The sequence below is a fragment of the Battus philenor genome, unplaced genomic scaffold (genome assembly GCF_028537555.1).
Source record: "Battus philenor isolate CCGP_79_NKW_IND1 unplaced genomic scaffold, ilBatPhil1.0.hap1 SCAF_8, whole genome shotgun sequence".
Lineage (NCBI taxonomy): Eukaryota > Metazoa > Arthropoda > Insecta > Lepidoptera > Papilionidae > Battus > Battus philenor.
In genome coordinates, this window is record NW_027181748.1 from 13,672,167 (window position 1) to 13,696,700 (window position 24,534).

The following is a 24,534-nucleotide window of genomic DNA, read 5'->3' on the forward strand; positions in this document are numbered from 1 at the left end:
TGAAAGGATTTTCAAAAAAAATATATTTGAAAATTCACAAAGTTTCGACTATTGTTTAACGGTTACTGTACATTTATAGATCTACTTAATAATGATTCTAAATTCAAAAACACCATTAATAAATTAATTTATTTAAATGAGCATCATCATGCGCCACACACGTGTGACGTGTTTAACCAGTTTTTGGTCCTAAATTCTTTAAAAACACGTAACATCACAACAAACCTCACGTGCCTACGAAAGCAAAGTTCATTGAAAGTTTCACAATCAAAATTTACTACAATGAAGCTGTATAAGCCGATAGAACTTAATAGAATCTATTGTATATTACAACGATAATTACACATTTGCGTAATAAAAAGAAATATTGTAATTCTAAGATGAAATTATAATGAGAACGGCGTAGAGTAAGACTGCGCCTGAAATGTGAGGAGCGCGAGACGCCAAGGCGGAAGCTGGATTTCGAACGCACGCTCGGAATTCGTGGTAGTCCGCCCGCGTTACAGCGCAGTAGTGAACGTGGACGCAAGCTGCGTCACAATCCGACGCATCCGTGCTGTGACGCACACGTAGAGCTGTCAGATACCTGTCCAAAAAATGAGTCAAGTTAAACAGATATTCCTAATTATCTATCATCGTTACATGAGGCGACAGACGCCCATTCATAAGCATAGACTTCCTCCAAATATCGCGACACAGCGACTTCACACCATCTTAAAGATATCGTTGGTTCAGCTACACTACCTACTCGAGGTCGACATTCTAGAACCTTCCGGATTCAACGGCCATTGATTGCTCATTTCCTTATTCATCTCATATAATGACAACTTTTATTACCTTTTATTGTAATATAATAACCATCTTATCCATTGGCTGTGTTTATATGTAAATAAATCAAAAAATCCTTTTAAATAAAATATAATAAACGACATATTTCGCTTCAATAAACAACTTTAACGTTAACAAATAATACAGAATTAACCGAAGTTAAAAAAGAACACAATTTAGCGTTAAAACTCGTATTTAAGTTTTTGTGAAATATATTTGGTAATTTACAAATCATCGCTTGACAAAAGTATCAAAAAAACTTGACAAAAAGGTTACGCTTAAAAAAGAATCGTATTCTATTTTTAAAAACAGTAGAGTTGGGTCCAAGTCAAAAGCAGTAGAGAAGTCTTAATTAAAACTTACTTGGTAAAAATATTCCGGTCGTGATGACTTCGAATCCTTTCGGCTAACATTTCTAATGAATTTGCACTGATCTCTCTCAAACCGTAGTACTGTGTCAGATTGTATTCTATCGTCCAATGCAGCTCCCCTCTCGTATTTGTTATATCTAAATAATACTGCGTATAGTCTAATACCTATAAAGAAAAGAGTTAGTGATGAAGGATTTCCACATACCAATCACCCATTTCACGCTATAGACATAACTATGATTTTAAATTTGTTATTGAATACATATTAACCAATATATTTCTAAAAAATAAAAATAAAAACGTTAAAGCAAGACAAAAATCGTGTAATGTAGATACATTGTGTGTGTCACTTGGACAATGTCATACTGAATAATATACATCACCTTTCCTGTGTTAGAGTCGAACTTGTAAAGCCTTAACCCTGGATTTGATATGCTGCCTGATCCTCGAGGAGTCACCGAAGGTGCCAGAAGTGCCCATGACACTGGCCGTCCTAGAATAATCATAAGTTAGCAATTTCACTTAACTATTAATTTCTAAAACTGTTTATCGAATGCTAATTTCAGTTGCAGGAAGGAATAGAAGAAGGTAACACATCAGGAATGTTTAAAAAAAATATCCGTAATACAGTAATTAAAGCAATTCATTCGAAGTAAACGACTTGAAAGTCTTTTACAATTAGTAAGTTTTTTCATGAGTTTTTAATTTAAAGCTTTTTAAATCTATAACATGTTAAAGAATACATTATAGGTGAGTGTATTATAGTACCGGACACAGTGGCAAAAGGGCTATTAATTGTATGATGTCTAGAGGAACATATAACCATCTCATCTTTATTTGTTTATTCAGACTTGGACAATTGAATATATCCTGACACGCTACAAATGTTTCTTCATATAATTCAGTAATTTTATTATACATGAGGGGAATGCTGAGTGCGGCCCTGTGCTGCGACCGGCTCACGCGCAGCTCGGACGGCTCTGCGCGCGCTCACATCCCGAGTCGGCCAAACGTCCCAGCGTTACGTTACGTACGTCGCTCGTGTCATAACTCGACTTTCGACTGCTATTTCTCTGTTTTTAATTGTTTTACTCAACTAATAAAACTTATATATCATTTGTGGAGATCTTTAGTGTCATTCTTACTATGAAAACTATCTCCACACACATATAAAGGTCGGCGGTGTGATATCTTTTATTGCTTTGTAGGAATCTGACTTTTAAAGCGTTCTACTTTGGAATAGACATCCCCCAGCAAAAGAGTCAGCAAACCCTTATATGTTTAAAAAGAAGGTTCGAAACCTGTTGGCGGAAGAATCGTAATAATAATGCATATATATATGTATATACATATATACAGTTTGATATACGAAGAAATAGTTTACCTTCACTATAAATCAGTCGGAATGTGTCAGCGTGACGGTGACCATAGAACTGTCCAGCTATGACGTCACTAAATGCCCTGATCACGTGGAGCAGTCGTGCATTGGCCGTCGGTGTGAGTTCACCACCACCAGCTGCGGATGCACTTCCAGCATTGTGACGTTCCTCAACTCCTGGTCCAGCGTGAGCCACCAGGTAAACCTAAATAAGATTACTTACAATAATATACGGCATTTGTTAATATATTGGTTATATGCATCCAGGGTGATTGGTTTTAGGTGTAATTGTATAGCTTCCTCAACAATATGCTTAAAAGTTTATAAAATATACTGATTTTTTCTCTTGAATTGTGGCAAGGCTACTTTCTAGCAGTTCAAAGTCTGTAGTGATAGATCATTATCATCATTTCAGTTGATTGACAATAATAGATGATGAACAATAATAAATTTTAATACGTTGTAATCCGAATTTTGAAAACTCTTTTGTACATATAATAACCCCTTTAAATCTTTTACAAATACATTATCATCCTGTGTATAATACATGATACAATTTTTCGTATCACAAAACAAATGTCTTTAATGGACAGGGCTACAAAATTTGTGTCACATACAGAATTCGTTCTTTTGACTATTACAAGGTTAGTAATAAAAATACAACGAATACAATGTACAAGGTGTCATGACTGAATACCCTTTCTATACGATATGGCGTAGTTATATTTTTAGTATATGAAATGTTCAACAATGACGAAAAAAATAAACAAACATTATAGTTTTTTAAATTTAATTGGGATTACCTAAACCAGAAGTTTATTGTAAACTCAATTTTATAGCAAATTTTATAGAAAATACGCCATAGTTAAGGTCGAAGAAAGTCGATGGATTTTGGCAGCGCAGGACTGGTCAACGTAGCGATCTTTGGCGCTCATCGGCTGAAAAGAATAAGAAGAATTTTTCATCTTCTTAGTCATAATTTTAGCTTTAGGACGTCCACAGCTGGACATAGATTCCCACTAAACATTTCAGACTAGATTACTAACGTATTCTCAAATTAATTACATATATATCTTATTTAATAAGTATTCTATAAAATGATTTACAACTTTACCATCTCGTTTTTCCGCCTGGCTTTACTCAGGACGTGTTCAAGCCACTCCCACTGTGCTCGGCCCCGGTGTGGTCCGTCCGTCCGTGCTGCACCGCCCGCCCACAGCACGCTGTTCAACACTATGATCCGAAGCTTACTGTGCGATTGCTCTATCGTGTAATAGCCACCTATAAAGTTAACACGAGTTATTACCACCCATAATAGACATGTCTATGACGAAATTATTCAATACGTACTTTGTATTTGTAAATATAAGAAAAAAATATATAATTTTTTTTTTAATTTTACAGGAAAGATTAATTGGTAATCAAGATAAACGAAATGATATATAGATATATGTTCAACATGAACACATACATATGTATATATATATAAATTTTTTCGTCATAATTTATGCCGCCATTTTGCGATAATTGCGGCTTTTAATTTAAAAATAAAAAATATTTTATTAAAAAGGACCCCCTATTGGGTCTCAATCATTCGATTGTCCATATATAAAACCTCTTTTCATTATTGAAAAAAAAATTACTCAATGTCTGGAACATAAAAAAAGAAAATGTAATTTTAAATTTTCTCCGTAATTTGATATACTTAACCTGTTTCAAACGTCTGCAATGCTTCTGTCGGTAGCCATTGCATCCACATATCAACCAACCTCCTTGAAGGAGGAGGGTCGTTGTGTCCCAGCGCTGGGAATACAAACTGACTGCTAAAGGTTCTGCTCAGTATATCAGTTACGTTCCTCACTGCTTCCAGCTTAACTTCTTCGCTCAAGTGTTCCATTGAGGACGACAGGATATCTCTAGCGAAAGGAAAAATATCTTTAAATATGATTAACACATTTTCTTTACTTATTTATTACTTAATGAAGTAGAATAAAAAATATTTCATATCATTTTCAAATAAATTTTGGAAGTTTCAATCAAAATACTGTGGCAAGTATAATTTAAACAGATTCATATTAATGTGAATTTTATACTATAGGATTGTCCGGAATTGGGTAGTCTCCATACGCATCCGTAGATTCGTTTCTGGCTTGCACAGCACTTTAAGGTTTTGTAAAGTATAGGGGTGACAAGCTCCTTAATATTTCAAGCCATTGTTCGAAATTTGAAATTTATTGCGAACCGCAATTTATTGCGCATTTAAACACCCAAATGAATACTATTTTTATCTTAAAATTATGATTTTATTGAAATTATATGACAAAAGTACAAAACATGGGCGCTTCTAACTATACTTAATATGCCGGTTATTATTTGGATTTTGCAAATTTTATGGTGGAATAATAATAATTCACACCAGTAATTTTTTTCGATTTCCCAAGAGCTGACATAGAATATATAAATTTAAAAAGTGAAAAAATTCGAATATTAATCGGAGCCAAAAATAATCTTTCAGGCCGCATGTGGCTCGCGAGCCGCAGTTTGGCCACCCCTGCTATAGTAAAAAGTATAATATGTCGAAAATTCTACTTGTCTTCATATTTAAAAGGTCTATTTAAAAGATCTAATCAATTCAACTTTTTTAACCACAAGCCTTGCTATATTACATCCCAAAACATATAATGATTATGCAGCTGCAGTGTGAAGTTAGGATCGAATAAATACAATTATATCCCTTGTCCGGAAAAAAAACGAAGTTACTTTCCTAACAACCCAATAGTATAAGTATCTTTCTTTATAACAGCTTGCTCTATTTTTTTTAAAATTGCATAATCTTCATCGGTAATTGATCGACCAGAACAAGTACTCTGTGTTACAGACACTACGTTTCAATTTGCCCTACTAACACTGAATCATTCATTAGCCTACGATTTAATTTTAAAGATAAAAATATATTATATTGATCATGTCCAAGGATAGACCAGAACGAAACTAGAGCGACTTTCCACCACTACACTTAATAACTTTTTCTTTTTACATCGCTGTTCACAACTGTACTTTTGATTTTAAATTCGTTTATCATCTTTCTGTCGATCATCATTTACCACTTTCTTTCGACCCAGAACTTTCTAGAAATGTCTACAAATAATATTTCGTAGTTGGGGTTCGAAATACTTGATGATTTGGCGTGTTTTGCGACAATAGTTGCCCCTTGCATATTTCTAAGGATCGTGACCTCTTTTCAAAAGTGGTATCGCTCTTGCTACACCAATTTTATCGTAGTTTAGACCTGATCAAATCATCACGTTGGGCTATGGCGTTGTAGTCATCGAGTCTTCTCTATATTACAATACTTACCCCGTCCAAAGAACAAACTCCAATGTGTCTGGATGCCGTTCAGCCATGAAGGCGGCTGCACTTTGTATCAGCGGCCAGGAACTGTCGCAGGTATGATCCCGGTGCCTGCCATTCCTGTGGTTGTGGTCCACGTTTGCACGATTGTGTCTGCATCCTGTACCAATATTTGTTATTTATATTGGATCCAAAAACGATTGTATACTCGGTGGTTTGATACAACAGTTGTAAATAAAATATCAGTTACTGCTTTATGGACGGCAGATGACGGATTGACTAGAATCTGTTCAGCTAAAGGTAAAAAAATAAATTTGAAGTTTTATTTAGGGTTGAATTCTAGACTCATCATATATAAAAAAACTGATATTGACTTTAACTGAATCCTATGGCGTGTATCATATAAACAAATTAAAAAATTGTTTATATAATTTTAATTTTAATGGACATTAGGATATCTTCTATTTTTCATTAGTTACAATTGTCTGATAGAGATTAGTCTATCTTAGCAATGGAATAATATTTCAAATCGTGATTTTAGCAAATAATTTTACCAGCAAATCTTTCATTTATTGTAACATTTGTAATGTCTTAATGCTTCCACACGATGACTTTAACGAAAAAATCTTTCACGAACGATAATCTAAGGTATAGGCGAGTATACGCACCGTGTAGATAGATATCTACTGCAAAGCATATCTATGGAGGATATGTCATAATCGCCACGTTTGGCAGATGGGTTGTCGATTGCACTGTGTCATGGTATACAGATTATGGTACGCAGAGGACACTGTTGCCCATCCTCTGGAAAATGTTTCGTGGACAGCGGAAATTCTTTATAATTAATACAAAAAGTGCAATCTATATATAAGACTGTATCATATATATCCCGGGATTCGGTCTCGCGAGCAATTATAGCAAGTCTTATGAACTTCTAAGACATGTTTATGTAAATTTATAAGAATTTAAAATTGCAGTGTAGACAATTATATATGATAAGCATTTGCTTCGTCATCATTATCATTATATCAGATATAGAATCCACTGCTGGACAAAGTTCTTCTCCGATGTCTTTCAAAGACCGATTGGAAGGGGCCTTCGTTAAAGAGTAATTAATGAGACCGGAAGACCAGTCATCGCGGTGATCTTTGGGGGGGGGGGGAGGCTTAAGCCATACAGTGGGACGTCTATCGGTTGAAAAGAAGAAGAATGAGAGGCTAATATAAGTAAGTAACTTGCTAGTGGTTATAAATAAAGACGCACCAACACCAGAGAAAGAGAGAGTTGTCTCTTAAAACTCGAAGTTGATAATTGATAGTAGAATAAAAAAAGATTATTTTTAAACTGTATTGCAATGACTAAAACTACATTAGTAATGCTTATATCATATTTTTATTAAGGCTTCTGTACCGATGTATTATATATTACTCTTTTAAAATGAAAAATTATGAACTTGTTATTACAATTATGTGAAAAAAATTCCAGGTATAAGTATTGACAAATGAAACTATATTTGAACCCTTATTTCCGATAACTTAGTATTCTATCATGAAAAAGATTATAATATTCATACGAAAGAAAACGTCTATTGAAATCGCGCATGAGTTTTCGCATAATTTCAAAAGACATTTCTATTTCCTCCGTTTACTCGGTACGGAGGGAAATCCCGGATTACTTATTTCTATTTGAAGATCATCTTTTTTTTTGTTAAGCTACCTTTTGACGTATGCTTAAATCCTTATATCGTACTCATATTTTATGATTGCAAACTACGAAATAATTCTTATGTATTATTAATAGTACTGTGATCGAAAAGTTGAAATTGTCATTTTAACCTCCCACGTATTAGGAAGGCAGATTACTTTTTCCTAGGTAGTTCGCACTGTCTATTTTTCCAAGCCTCAGTTTATCACAATATTTAAATAACTCCGAGCTACACGTGTTTATTGTCAAATATTTCAATTGACAAATTGAAAACGTCAAAGAGTCGAGTGGTGTCAAAATCATTCAAATTTGTTGAAAAAAAGCATCAAAAACTCGACTCGTATCGTTCCCCAATCCCGTATTCACTGCTCTTTTGAGTTCGTGCGACTAATGGCTATATAGCAAACTCAAATTTCAATGCGGGGATGCCGTTTAAAAGATAAAAACCAAAATTAAAGTCTTGAAGGCGGTCCGATATACCGAAAAAAACTATTCTAATTGTTACAAGGACTTGAATAGTAGTCGGAAAAAATGGTTTTATCGCGAACATTATTTTAAAACCTGAATGGCCAACAATTCCAAAATATGTGCATTAAATACAGTTTATAAAATAGTATAATAAATAATTCTATTTTTTAAATTATCACATTAAAATTCGAAAGTTTTTTGTGCGCTCTTCTCAGATTGAAAGCTGTAAGATGCCAAGATCAGGGGGCACAAAATGGTGTTCGTTTTCAAATTCGGATCTTCAAGCATTCTTATAACGACGTATACGGATCAAATTGAAATAAATGGGAACCGTTAAAAACGCGAATGGTAATAAAATGAAAATATTATTCTTAAAACTGTAGAGTCGCCTTATTTAATAAATAGATAGCATTAGTTTTAAATAACGCGAAGACACTATGAAAAATGTATAAAAATAAATTTGTTGAGAAATATCCCTAAAAGCTTTACATCGCATGCAGTCTCCTACTTTGCCCCAGCCACTCAAAGTAATTGATCCCCTTGTAGGGTGCGCAAATAATGTAATTTGGGAAGGAATATTACTTAATAACGTAAGCATACAAAGTTATATTTATTGATTTCTTTCGATACATAATCAATAATTTATTTATTCACATATATGTGACTATAGACGTTTAAATACATTGTAAGATACATAAATTTACATGAATATCTTATGGCCGATTCTGTCCATAGACTACCAAAGATGGGGATGTACCATAATCGCCATGCTTGACAGAAGGATTGGCGATAGCAGAGTAGTATTATGGTACGCAGAAAACGCTGCTGCTTGACCTTCCCATAATCCAATCCTATATAATTAATGCACAAAGAAAGAATTACATAAGATTTTATATCAGGAATCGAACCCGCGATTTATGATCGCAAGTCTCATTCCTCTACCACTGGGCTACCGGTTATATGAATAAATATGTATATATACATATGTACGTTACATTTTCATTGTATCTTTAATCGCATATAGATACACCTTAACTATATAAATTATAATTTAAATACAAGTGAACCAATTTTCAAGTACATGTAGTATCTATATATAATATAGTTACATAGCTAAAATGACGTAGGGGTCAACGGCATACAATTAGTTCATTTTATTTTGTAAATCTCGTTATATCAATATCGTTATAATAATTTTATACAAATATTTAATATATCTAACATCGAATATATTGCTAATGTAAAGGGGTTTTCATTTATTTAAATTATTTTATTTTATCTGTGGTGCACTTAATATATTTTGATATAAGAAATTGATATCGGATACATTATAATAATCGCATTTTATACAAATTACTTAAAAACAGTAATTTTAAATTTTTGACTATAGTTTTAATAATTTTGTACTAAGTTTGTATGGACCCCTCAGGGTAAAAGCCTCCTCAAAACCTTTCTATTTTTTCCTATCTATGGCAGCCCTATCCCGTGACGTGCCGTAGCCACGATCTCATCACCCCATCTGGCTTAGGTCTGCCTCTCGCTCTGATACCTCGTGGTCCCGTCGATTTTATTGCAGCATTTTGTTTTGTCAGATACTTACGTATTAATATTTAAAATTGAATAATAAAGTAAGACGATATATATGTACAGTGATTTAAAATCGAATATAAAAATAATGACATACATATGAAAAACATAAAACATAAAAATAAACTCTTGACGTCAAACCTTAATTTTCAAAAATTAACAAATCCTTCATGGGTTTAATTGTGCGCATATACAATAAAGATAATATATTTAATACTTTCTTTTTATTAGTTTTATTATAAAATAGAAGTATATAATTAAATACATTATTAAGAGTGTACGATCATAAATAGGTGAGTAAATATGAAGATGCATCTCGCCACAAAAGAAGAGTTGCATCTTAAACCATTGACACGTTTGAATCTCTTTCGACGACGTTACACTGTTAGTCCTATTAAATATTATTTTAATGACTCTACCTTTTTTTCGTAAACTCCGCTGGGACCTCTTGTTCCACCCCTATTTATGTGGAAACAGGCATTTTTTTCTTATTAATTTTTTCTCATTCTAATTTTATTTCAGTGCTCTTCTTTCATGTATCACGTTATCTAATTCTATATGTCTTTCTCTTCCGAAAAGAAAGACTCTGCTTACTTATATATGTCTATACAGCTATATATGTAAAACAAACGTACGAAACTAAAATCCACTATAAATATTTGTAAAAGAAGGAAAATATTCTTCTTGTTTGGTGTCCAATATAAACCAGGAAAATTAGAAAGTTACTTTATTGACATGTACTGTTTATAAAATATATAACTCATTTAATTTGCTCGTCGGTTTTTTGCAGCTCATACTTTCATCTAACTAATCCTGTCGGCGATTATACCAACACCCGGTAAATTATGGAACAAAGTCTAAATTAAAAATTAAAAAGGAAAACTTTTTGCTTAAAGAGCATACCTTTATGAAACTCGGGGGAGTTGTGAAACGGGTCATAATGAAGATCTGTGATGTGCCAAAAGTATCCTGCGAAACAAAATATAATTTAGTGGAATTTTTTTTTATAATTAACCTAAATAGATTTTAAAAAAAATATCACAGTTTCAACTTTAATCATTAAAATCAATACTAATCATCATTCACTATCATAACTGCCTTTTAATAATGATAACTTTTATTATCTAGACGTTTTATTGATTATAAATCGTATTACTATCATTTATCTGTATTAAATTTCTATTATAAAAATGACTACTTTTATCTTCCAATAATAAAAAAGCTACTAAAAATGATTTATAACTGTCAACTAGGTAAACTTATTATTTGATAAAAATAACATTTAACTTTCAATTACAAATATATGAATAATAACACATACAAACGGGACAAAATTTATTTAATTTTAAATGAAATGTGTAGTTATATTTTTTCTGAGTCATTTTCTTTTAAGTTAAGTATATAGGTGCTATTTTTTAAATACCACCATTTTAATTTCATAAAAATAGTACAGACAAAGAGATTTTAATACAAGATTAAAAATACTACTTGCTAGCTCAAATAGCAAGTGTTAAAATGTACTTTACAGGCTACGATACAGCGAAACCTTTGTAAGGTTAGAAAATACTACTGACCGATTTTAGCGTCTATTAAGTTAAGCCATAACAGGCTCGTGATGTAGACTGCAAGGCTGTTGGGATTCATGTTACGATGTCACATGACGGATGGCTCGCGCAGATTGTCGCACTACGATGTCCTTGCCGCGTGATCATTGTACCATGACCACGTTAACTGTAAAAGAAAGGACATTGTTAGTTTACAGTTAAATGTTTTTTCTGTACCTCATTATAGAAGCTGATCATATTTTAATTTGCAAAACGGCCAACGTTTTATGGTCACCATATTTATATATTTATATGCTCTTTTTATATAATTTCAATGGCAAAGTAAAAGCGTTAATATTGTCTACCAGTCAATCTAGAGTCGTTCAGAGATAACAAGCACATTCTTATGACAGTGCATCTTTTAACTTACCAAGACACCCAATCTATATATTTAAATTTACTATATATATATATATATATATATATATATATATATATATATATATATTTATTTATTTGCTCATCGTATATATATATGTATATGCCCTGTTTATATTATTTTAAGGGCGAACTAAATGCATATTAGTATTGTCTACCAGTCAAACACGTAAAGAAACAACAGAACAGGTAAAGTTGTAAATGTGATATAAAAATAACACATAATATATAAGTTACTATATTATTCGTACATACTCCACAAAAATTTGAGTTCTGAAATAAAGTATTTTTTCTTTCGCTTAAGTCGTTAATCCACAATGATATTACTTATGACGTCACAAGAAGAATTAGAAAACTATATTGAAATTGAGCTCGCCTATAACATCCTTCAACTTAAAACTTCGAAACGCAACTTGATTCGTGAAAAGCATGTAACACTGCTAAGTGTGCACATTTCATAACATGAACAAATCTAGAGAAAATAATGAAATTGAATATACAATAATCATTTGTTATTTGTATAAATATATAGTATCGATTCAATAAGTTGTTTTTTAATAAAAAAAGAAATTGTAATTTTGATGTATTGAATCGGTTTTAATTCAGCCTGTAGACGACCACTGCAATATATGATATACGCCTCCCTGAAAGATATGAATATATCCTCTATACCATAATCGCCACGCTTGGCAGGCAGGTTGGCGATTGCAGTGTGATATTACGGTACGCAAAGCAGGCTGGGGTCTCTGCTAAACGTATATCGAATTTATTTGTAAGTAGTAGCAATCCTGTTTAATTAATGCACAGAGTTTGAATTATATAAGATTGTACTTTGGAAATCGAATCCCCAACCCACGATCACAAGCCTGTCATCTACCGCCGGCAACTAATGCCCTAATTATTGGTTTATTATACGTGAATTGAAAAACTTAATACTTTTTTTATTAAAACTCTACCCAGATATTGCAGTTAAAGATAAAATGTAAAGTTTTGTTTTGCTAATAATAATTAAAAGCTTATATTAGGATAAAATAGGGAAATACAAATAAATGAAAAGTGAAATATTTTTCCCGTCTACTCCAAGTCTACCTTTACCAACTTTTCCATTAAAAAAAGTTAAACTCGAAGCTTTTCGCTTCTAGAAATCATATAATGTTTAGGACTTTACCAAAACTTTCGCAGATGTTTCCAGCTATGCGTTATTATTGCAACAGCTGTTCTGTAAATAGAAGTCCCGGACTGTTGGCTCTTTTCTTTGTAAGTAGCTCCGTTCCAATTAAACTTAAATACTCCGGGCAACGGAATGAGTGGTTTTATAGAAGGAATATATACCGTTTCAAAATGAGTTCTTTCTTTGCAAAATGTCGTGCACAGTATAAACTTGAAAAAATAATTATATCGTCAGAGAATTATTAATGTATCAATTTTAAAGGTGGTTTAATTTCGTCCGATCATCAACATCATGTCAGCGAAACCAGCTAATTCCCGCTATCTTAGTAAGTAGGTTCGCTTACTTACGCCGTGTTCATGTAACGTGGTTGCGAAATATTTAACAGAGGTTGAAAACCTGTGTTAAACAAGTATAAGAAATAGGAATACAAAATAGTATAGCATAAAAATAAAGCTTAAAGAGATAAAATGTGATTATTATCACAACCTGCTATAATTAAGGAACGAGGTGGAGGAATTGAGGCGATGCATGAAAGGAAATTAGTATGTAGAAGAATGATAAAGAATTATAAAATGAATGAAGAGGAAAGTTAAATGATATGACAAACAAAAGAAGAGTAAAGAAATAAAAAAAAGTATGTGAAAATAATTATAAAAAAAATGTAAATGCTCTGTCCCAAAATGGTCCAGGTCCCAAATTACGGAGGCTATAAAAAACGTGGTCGCCAATGGAAAAAAATTGGGCCCAAACGGCCATGATTTCACGAACGATCTGCTCTACACTACTACTACATCACTACTACATACTACATCTTTGTTTTTCTGCTGATCTTAATGTTGATTGATTTTGTTTCTTGATAGAAGCTATTGCTTTAAAGATTATAAAGGTTACCTTCAGATCAAATTTCAAATAAGTTTTGTTATGGAATTTAAAAAAAAAAAACAATAGCACATAATGGTTCACTCAAACTTGAAATATAACTGTACAGCAGTACGTTAGTAGCAATAACAAATAAATTACATATACGTAGTTTTAACGACTAAATCAGATGCTATCTTCCTAAACGACAATACTTTTTCCTTCTTTTCTTGTCTAAAGCATTCTGCTTTGAAAGAAACTTTCCCTATACATTAGTTAGCAAACCGGTACATGTTTAAATAGAAGGTTCGAAACTTGTTGACGAAAGAATCTTCATAACTATTTTTTTACTAATTTTTTATATATATAAAAGTAAAATCTATGTATATATTATGTCCTCCTTTTTAGGTTTATGTGTAATTAATTATTTACGGAATTATAATTAGTATATATATTAGTACATTATGTTCGTTTATAGCTTATAACATTTAGTGACTAGTTCACTGATTATCTCTGTACCATCTTGAGTTGACTGGAATGCCTAAAGGCACTAATTTCGCCATTACAAATATTGTAAAAGGGTTGAATGAATAACTAAATAGATATATTAATAAAATATTATTATGTTTAATATCTTTAAGTTAATTTAAATTTCAGCACCATTTCTTAAAAATGGAACAAAGTTTTAAATTTCGAATGCGAATAATTTCGTATTGAGAGACTCTATTATGAAACTCTCCGAGAATCTCGCTTCTCGAACCAGAACCAGACATAAACATAAACACAACGGATTCTCAACGATGCCACTCGAAACGGTCAGCGTGATGGACAAATGGGCACTCGACATGAGCCAGTCGAACCACTCAATGACATTTGGTACAAAGTAAACCGCTTACGCTTTTATAAGTTTTGTTTGATTTGTGAACTTTATTTTACTTCTTCGATAGCTACAAAATAATGTTCTAGAATTATTGAACGTTTACGTTTGAAAGCTCTTCGTGTCTAAAGCGAGGAGCTACTATGCATCAACTTATTATAACTGTTGCAAATATACACGGTACATTACTGTAAAATTTAATCATTTTAACTTTATTTATCATTCTTGATAATTATCTCGATTATTATCTTTACATCTTTATCTGTCAAAGTCTGTTAAAAGAGCACTTCTATACTAGTCCACTTAGTTACATTAAATACCCCTCTTCTTAGGTCACCATCGTGATAATTTCTTTAAGTCAGACAACATCTTTTCCAGAAAGACCTAAATATAGATATGAACATACTAAATATATTGAAAAACACTAGAAAAAAAACATTGATTTGCTGCTGATAGCCGTCAACTTCAAGGCCTGCCTCTCCCAAATATATGTAAGTGAATTATAAAGTTCAAGTTAATCGCCACACTTTGCTGTCGGATTGGCGATCGCAGTGTGGTATTATGGTAAGCAGATGACGCTGCTGTCTATACTCTGGAAACTGAGCAGTGACAATCCTGTAGTATTTATACAAGAAGTGTGAAATATACAATATTGTATGCCGGGAATCAAACCTGCGACCTATAATAAAATCTCAGTCTTATACTGCTGAGCTACCACTGCACATGTGTTGGTAGTACATAATAATAATTAGTAATTTTAAATAAATACTTGTGGCTTGTGTATATATTTTATAATTATTTGTAATAGACATGAGTTAGATAATTTCTCTTTCTTGTGTGAGCCGACAAACCTCTGTACAATTGTTATTTAAACCATGCAAGGTTTTTTTATGCAAGTTATACTTCTATATCCATTTCTGAGATGGATATCATTATTCCGTCGACCTTAAAAAGGGCGTCTGCCCATGTTCGACTTCTCTTCTTTTTTTTGTTTCGGTGGGGGAAATCTTCCGGTGTTCAAGATGCCCCCCCCCCGGGGGGGACAGGGATATGTGGGATTCCGACTCACTAACCCCCCCCCCCGGTGGTCGCCCTCTGCGCTATACAGGGGGCCGCGGTATCTCCCGGTCAGGGATCGCCACCCGGTCTTCCCTCGCGCCTTGCTATTTTTTCGATAGCCCGTCCCGGGCTATGCGTGTATACGCTACCCCCGAAACCCTCTTGGTGCTATCACGATGGTTCGAGACCACGTCGAACCATCGTCCGCCTCCGCCATGTTAGACATCTAACGTAATTTGCCAATTCAATAAAGTACACATGTAATCACTTTCGGATGTTTCCGGATCTTCCCATTACTTATTCGAATTCGTAGAGAAATTCTGAGTATAGCGTCATGACTAACAGTAGCAGACACAAACTCACATCCACTCACACTCAACTCACAGGAGTTTGTATGTGAGTGGATGTGAGAAGTGATGGTGTGAGAGTCATAGAGAGAGGCCAAATTTCGACGTGATAGAAGTCAATGATAATAAAGATTGCTCTTAGAATTTCGATAGATCTAAGCCGGTAAAACAGTAGTACGTACCCGGCCTTCAATCTTTACTACTTCCAAGGAGGTCTCAAACTAAGTGCATTCTGGTTTCTGCCACTACAACCAGAGGAATCTTCAAGTGCCATTTAGGCAAAAGTAAGATTTCGGTAAAAAAAACTATGGTTAATTTTCTTATTGTTAATTATTTACTTAACCGAGCAAGCGTTTTCGTGTTTACAGTATTTACATCTGTAACGAATCATATCAAATTAAAATACGCTGTTACAAGCACTTTCGAATCGATAATTTTCCACCCGCTTGGAAGGCAGTTCTGCTAAGAAAAGTCGCCGACAAACTCAACAGTTACTCTTTACAAATATAGTTGAAGAAAGAGTTCATGACAATAATTATGTTTCTGATTGAGCATTAACAACATTTAATTCTACACATTAACAACAGTAACATATTCTTGGATATAATAATCACTCTGTATAAAAAAAAAAAATCGCTGCCGCTCATGCCTTGGGTCACCGTTCAATGGTTCCACTCGACTAGCGATCTTTGTTCGGAGATTTCGACGGACAAATGTTGGCTATGTTTGAGTGCAAATGAGATTTTTTCCTAACTGCGCCCTAACAGCCTTCGTAAATGGGTACAAATCGGATAGTGACATCATTTTTGATCTGAAATATGATTTGATCGTATCTTTTGTAGAGAATGTTTGTCAATCATAACTCAATTTTTTATGTAAAATTAGAGTTTTATAGTTTAGAAACTTCGACAAACTGAGACTTCAGTTTATATATACACCAATACCTTTCTTTGCGTCGTGGTAACGTTACAAGAAACACGATGCAAAGTTAATTAAGATTTTCAATAGTAAACTATGTAAAGACCAGAGATAATTTCCAGGGTTACGAAAATTCTACTTTTTAAAGAAGAAAATTGATCAAAGTGATTATTTAAAAAACAAAAATAATATATATATTTTTATATACATACAAAAACCAAAGAAAGGTATTCAATTAAAACAAAATAAACTATTCAATTAATTTGTAAAAAACTAAACTGAAATCACTGTCTGATGAGTCCATAATGACTGTTGTCGTAAGTCGGCTCTCTCATTAAAAAAAATTGTCCAGATTTTGCCGATTATCTCTTTTTTTCCCTTGTAGCAATTGATATTCGTAGCTACAGCCTGGGACTCTTTAAACTCAGCAATATTTACTTTCCTTTCGCTGTCAGGATCGTTTTTTTTTTAATAAAAACCTCCATAGCTTCGTCAATAAAAAACATTTTTGTAAATTTACTTGGAATTTTAGGTTAATTTCTGTTCCTTTAGAGATTTCTATTGATCAGTTACTGTCGTCTTCATTAGCAAATTGCAATTAGGCAAAAAAACGAAAATTAGAGACTCGAACCCTAAGCAACGCAACCTTCAAAATGTAATGACGCACAGAGAAAATAAGTAGTAATTAAGTAGCGAGGCAACTTTTAAAAAACGCGAAGCGAGGTATTGATGTATTTTACACTCTTTCTCGAAGAGACAGCGTTAAAAAATCTTCAATAATAGTAGTTTAAATATTTTTATCAATATATTATAAATTAGGGTTTTTGTATACGAAGCTCAATAATTTATATATATATATATATATATATATATATATATATATATATATATATATATATATATATATATATATATATATAATAAAACAGCGGCGTATTTTGTCATTGAAATGGGTTAGTTAAATAACTATCATATTAACTCAACAATGGAGAAATTCAAGTTGATCTACAAAGTCATACCAAATCGTAAACCTTCCTTATTTATAACCCTTATTTATTTATATTTCTCAATTCAATCTCTTTTTATAAATAAGCTTGTGACGGTACGATGAACTAATATGATTTCTCTGTCTGCCCTCTACGACTGTATGCTACGACGTCTACGGAATTTCTATCGTAGGTGCGTAGATTTGTTTGTATGAAACGTATTGTTATTGTACTTTTTCACGTATATACAACGACTCCTCAGATATAAGGCGTATTTTATACATTTTTTCCTCTTACAAGAAATAGAACAACACTAAGTGACAAAAGGAAAACAATTATAAAATATGAGATATAAATTCGTACAAACATAATGTAAAACAGACTTACTTCAAGCATTACACTTATCAAACTTAGACATTGAACTCAGATATGCTATGTCTATAAAATTGTAACCGATCGATCATTTTCTTAAAATGATTTGTTTAACCTATGGTGGCCATTGGATCGGTAGACGTCTGACACTTGTGATCGTAAGTCCCGGGTTCGATTCCCGGGGAACAAGCTTATGTAAATCACTCTTTGTGCAATATTTGCACAAGATTGCCAATACTCAAAAGGTGCATAATACCACATTGCGATCGCTGATCTTCAGAAGCGTACCGGTTATGGTATATCTTTCCATAGATATCTTTGGGGCAGCCCTATGCCTTGTAGTGACTATCTATTGAATGAAACGATGACACGTAGACACATATGAACTATATTAAAAGAAACTACAGAACCCGGCGATAAATATTGCACATCGACCTTTAGAAAGAGATAGTCCGCTAATTGTGACTTCGTAGAGCGTTATCTCTGTCGCACGAAATAAAACGATTGACAAAACGTCACATAGGTAGTGTGAGACAGAGATAGTGCTCTACGAAGCCGAAATTAGCCGATTGTTTCTTTCCAAAGGTCGATGTGCAATATTTATCTAAGTAAGAAAAGGACCAATATTTAGCCACTTCCGCACATGCAGTGGTAGTCGTGCAATGAAATGCACCGCCCGCCAGCCCGCTGATAAATGCGCATGCGGCAAACAATGCTACACCGAATAGTGCCAAATACAGAGTCTTACTTAGGATGGACTTCCGCGAGGTAACGCCTGATTTCATTAAATATGCAATATTTATCGACGGATACTGTAGATATAGACAATTGGAAACAAAATCCATTTAAAGATTAATTTAGTAAAACCATCTTTTATTACGTCCAATTGTCTTTACGTGGTCGTATGTATATATTGTATCCGTGTATGCATATTTCTATGTATACATGAAAAAATCAATTATGTACATACTTTTGTCTGTTCACTAACTTAAATGTGGTACTTGGAAGTGAAGAGGGTACTGACGTAATGATGGATGCGTCAGACTAAATTAATACAGTACACGTTCATCGAATACCAGTCTGACCTATCACGCGAAGCGACCGACTCGATGTTAATGGATCAAGCCGATGTCTTTCAATAAAAAAGCTTCGGTTTAATTGTTTAATGGAATGAAGTTAATCGCTTTAGATATAAACGGATCAGCGAAGGCTTTGTGGTAAAGGGCTGTGATTTATAATCGTAGGCGATAGGATGAATTTCCGATATACTCTCATTATGCGATATCACGCACGTATCCATTCATTCATAGTATGGAGGCTACACAGGGTGATTAGTTTCAGGAATGAAAGCTTTAAATGATATTAATCTATAGTTTATTTGTCAGCAACTAACTTAAAATGTTTTATATGTGTTTCCAATCAGCATGTATAAAGTAATAACTTTGGCATATGTTACATCAATTTGTTTTTATATCGGAATGCGACAGATGCCTATTGCAAGGCATAAGGCTTGCCGAAAGATATCTATGGGAGATATATCATAATCGTCACGCTTGGCAGGTGAATTGGCAATCGCAATGTGTTATTATGATACGCGGATGATGCAGTTGCTTAACCTCTGAAAACTTGTTTGTGGACTGTTGCAATCCTGTATAACTAATGCAAAAAATGTGATTTATATAAGCTTGTGTCTCAGGAATTGAACCCGCGACCTACCATCACAAGTCTTAGTCCTCTACCGCTGGACTACCATTCCTTTATAATCACTTACCAGTTAACAAGTCTTTATAATTAAAAAATAACCACTAGAATTATTAACGCTTACTAACATATATAACATATATAAAGTTTTTGTTATGTAGATAAACAATGAAAATTTTATATAAATGACATAATGTCCGCCTATTTGAAAATCGAAGTGACCGCTCGTGGTTATAAAATAAAAAATACTATCCTAAAAGATATCTTTGGCAAACCAACTGCTTAAATTCAATCATAACTTTGAATAAATAAATTAATTGAACCGTTTCAATTACCATCATCGGTAATTCCGTCATCTTAATTCGATTCATTAAGACTTGCCCCAATATGAAGGAAGTTGTTCTCTCTTACTAGTAACACAAAAGCTCGCAGCACAATGGTCTTTGTGTTAGTGTAACCCCCACCGAAGTCTCGTCACATTCAACTTATTACACAAAGTATTGAAGTAGGTATTGAAAAGTTTTTGAAAGCTCCGCTTTCCCTTTGATGTCCGCTTTAATGATAACCAAAGAAAAGATACGATTAGATCGGCCGCCAGAAATTATTTATGTCGAAAAATATAATCAGCATTTGAATTTTGTTTTCGAATGTACATTCATGGGTAAATAATTTATTTCAACTTATTTATACATAAAAGATGATCTTCAGAATATGATTAAACGCTGGTAAGAAATAAATTGCTTTTATATTCTTCAGTCAATAATAAATATGATTTTATACATTTCAAAGGAATTAGAGTGCTTAAAGTCCTATTGGTAAAAAGGTATCTAAATCAACATTATTCAAATATTTATTATCATTTAATATCTCTTAATTACAGAGGTAAATTTAAAAATATACAAATGTATACATGATTATTCTATGAAACCATAGATACATTACGTTTAACTATGCCATTGATATCTATAATAAAACATCTAGGAAAATGATAGGTGATTTTAAATGAAAAGATAAAAATGAATTTTAACTAATTATCTTGGTTACTATGTGGAACTTAGTTACCACCGCGATTTCTAGCTTTGTCGTTAAACAGTTTGCAAGCAATCTTTACTCTCAATTTGATAGACAAGTAACTTATAAAATTATTGTGATAATGATACCACGCGAATAAAATATTAGTGGGAAAGTAATGTTGACATATTTTACAGAAAAACCAATTGATTTTTACCGCCCTTGCATTGAAAATTTATATACTAAATGGCAAAAGGTTGTTGAAAACCAAGGTGATTATACTATTGATTAGAAATAAAAATTTCTTTAAAACGCCATTACTCTCCGGCTAAGTAGTATGCTAGTACTACTGTTCTTTGATTTGAAATGTTTGATAAAAAACTTGAATAATCATATCAAAAATGTAAGTTAAATATTTGAACTCATATTTTTTCATCGGCCTTGTTTTTTGGGCCTCTCGTTTAACCTCAATCATGGGTGGACAGGGTCTTTATTTACATAATATTTTTTTTAATTCCCATACTCCTCTTTCGTCTTTCTCACTACCTTTCATTCTTGTCTCTAATTTCCTTTACAATATCTCCCTTTAAATATTTAACAAAATCAGGCGTTACCTTGCGGAAATCCATCCTAAGTAAGAAAAGGACCAATATTTAGCCACTTCCGCACATGCAGTGGTACTCGTGCAACAAAGTGCACCGCCCGCTGATAAATGCGTATGCGGCAAACAATGCGAATTACACTACTGCCACCATCAAATTACTCAACACGTGTTTCATCCCTCCACGGGGCATCTTCAGGAGTTTGACATTAGATTTTAGATTATTATTTATTTATTTTAAATAATGCCTCGTTAATTTAAAATAATTTTTGTAATCACATACGCAACACATCAATAGAAAACCTCAGTCACTTTATTATGGTAAGGTAATATTTACCTAGAACATCCTTTGTAGAAAAATTTGTTCAATATGACTTACGATATGATATGTTTAACGGAAAGAGACCCGAATATCAAATACGAGATACAGGAGCTTCACGCTGTGGTCCTTCGGGCAATCAATACAATTTGTCTATATATATATATATATATATATATATATATAACCGGTTCCCTTTACTCTGTTTTTCATATTTTTGTAGGATAAAAATTTTAAGCAAGTATTCATCAATTATAATTTAATTATGAACGCCTTCTAAATTATTTTTAACGACATCATAAAATTTTGCACGATGTTGTCGCTAAAATATGTACTATATAGTATTATAGTACCACTGTAATATTCTTAAATGAATTTTATGGGCCGCATTTTTTATAACTGAACTATTGTGGCATCTTAAAAAAAAAAGAGCACCATTGATTTAATGAAAATAATCATAAAAATTAGTTCACTTCAACTTAGTTTTAAATAGTTTAAGAGGCTTAAACAGTCATGCCAAAACATGATCAAAAATTAATATATTGGAAATATTAAACATAATTGTAAAAACAAAGGCAGGTGGCAATAAAAAACAGTTGGACGAAGTTTCGCCTAACCTACTAAGTTGAAAGATGACATAGTGAATTTCTCGGGAAGTAGCTAGATTCAGACAGTGTGAGACCGGTGAATGGCGATCTTTGGAGAGGCGTATGCCTTACAATGATCTCTAGGGTGACTTCATGCTGATGACAAGTAATCTGTAAACTCAGGAATAAGCAAAGATGTTTTCAGAATGCAATGGAACGCGACCAAGGGTTTTAAAATGAAAAATTTTGCATAGCATTACTTTTAAACAAACTTTGCATTATGTGTCCAGTAGTTTGATTTCGTATTTTCGAAGTTTTGTTTATAAACAAAATAATTAAACATAAAATATATAAACCCGTTTTAGTTTTACTTAATGTATTCAATCTCCGAACAAAACTCTCAACTACAAAACAATTGTATAAAAAATTAATATAACTGACCCGTGAAAGTAAGTAAATAAACCTTTTGTTGAAACACTTCGTTAACTTGTAAGTTTATAAGGTTTTATTTGAAAAATGAATAATTTAGTTAACATTTGAATAATTTAATTGAACATGTAACTAGTTCAGCGGGAAAGCTTTGAAAGCAAACGCTACATGCAAATAAATTGTAATTAATTTGAAACGAAATGAACGATAGTTAGTTATTTTTTTACAACTGCCTGTATGTTTATGAACTTTGGCCGCATTTCAACTAGTGAAGGCTTTCGTTGACCAATTTCCACAATCCTTTATTATACCAAAGGATAGACTCATCATAACAAGCGAAAAACTTAAGTCTCTTACACAGATTTAGAATAGCACCTGTTTTGAAGCTACTAGCTATATTAACATGTAGTTGGCTGTATTATTATAAACATATAAAACAGTAGAGATTAATTTTACTAACCGAAAAAAACAATAACTAAAAGAAGAATTAAGATAACTGTTGTAGCTAGTCTGAAATTGTAGCGAAGCACAAAGCTTTTGCAACCGACGACTATAGAGTCCGGAAAGTTCTCGAGTGACCACGGGTAGACGCGGCGTGGGGAAGCCCCGTACTAGGTGAACCAAGGTCAGATTTAAGATCGCGTGAAGTCTCTTGATGCAGGCGGTGCAAGCGCAAGCACCGTGGCGATCTTTAATGGAGTATTATGCCTTAAAATGGATGTTCGACTAGGATGATGAACTGGAACAAAAGGTGCTTAAACTCTTTACGGATCATCTTCTCTGCACGTACTAAATCTATTTATTTATTTAATATTATGTTTACTTGTACCTCTTCCATACTATGTTTGTCTTTAAGACATTGCCTTGTGTACAACGCCCATTGTACACTTTTATTTATTATCAATAAACTATTTAAATGTATCCTATCTTGTACAATTAAGATTATTAAATAAAATATATAAATCTTTTCTATAATTCACTGTTGATTTACACTGCGTGTGTGGCTTCTTTATTTATACCGGTGTTTCCCAACATGGGGCTATGCCCCACAGATGGGCCATTTGTTTGTTAAGGGGGTAATTTGAAAGTGAACTCGACACGAGTTAAACCCTGGTACTTTAATATAAAAATTATGTTTGTTACATAGGGGCGAAAGAATTTTAGAAAGACAGGTCTGGCATGGCATAAATATCGTATAAAAATTATATAAATATAAAAATAAAGTTCATGCTGATTTTACACCTTTGACATTTTAGCTGTACTTTTTATTTATTTGTTTATATTATTTTACGTTTAAGATAATTTACAATAATTACTTATTTACATCTTGAGAAAAATGTCCAAATTAATGCCCTTTGGTGGCACCTCTCAAAAACAAGCTACGAAGGTTTCAAATGCTCTGATTTACAAGCCCTCAACATACCCAGGAGGATTTTTTTGTGTTCACGTTCAATCTTTATTATCCCGTAAAAATCTTTCACACAGTAATATGATTTTTCACAAGGTTTTATTTATAAAACGATGAACGAAACTGAACCTATATTTCCTTTGGAATTGGTAATAATAAAAGGCAGCTTTTTGTCCCAAGCCTGTTACGGATAAGAGATGGTTTGACAATTCGTATTGACA

The 24,534-nt window shown here is 32.9% G+C and overlaps 1 protein-coding gene across 1 annotated transcript; it reads right to left on the reverse strand.

Annotated features, from left to right (window-relative positions):
• Positions 1-375: 375 nt before the first annotated feature.
• LOC137931763 (cyclic GMP-AMP phosphodiesterase SMPDL3A-like) lies at positions 376-11,334 on the reverse strand. Its single transcript, XM_068775261.1, has 9 exons — positions 11,262-11,334; positions 10,591-10,656; positions 5,935-6,088; positions 4,288-4,493; positions 3,692-3,858; positions 2,584-2,782; positions 1,583-1,692; positions 1,192-1,364; positions 376-586 (listed from the first exon to the last, which is right to left on the reverse strand). The coding sequence occupies exons 1-9, from the start codon at positions 11,329-11,331 to the stop codon at positions 376-378; spliced, it is 1,356 nt and encodes a 451-aa protein (XP_068631362.1). The 5' UTR covers positions 11,332-11,334.
• Positions 11,335-24,534: the final 13,200 nt, after the last annotated feature.

Bases quoted from the DNA above. Each gene is read 5' to 3' on its own strand.
- LOC137931763 (XM_068775261.1), bottom strand. From the start codon at position 11,331: ATGAATCCCAACAGCCTTGCAGTCTACATCACGAGCCTGTTATGGCTT. The intron at 4,494-5,934 runs GTAAGTATTGTA...TCCTTTCGCTAG, and splicing joins GAGTTTGTTCTTTGGACGGG to AGATATCCTGTCGTCCTCAA. The intron at 587-1,191 runs GTAAGTTTTAAT...TTTTTTGGACAG, and splicing joins GACCGGAATATTTTTACCAA to GTATCTGACAGCTCTACGTG.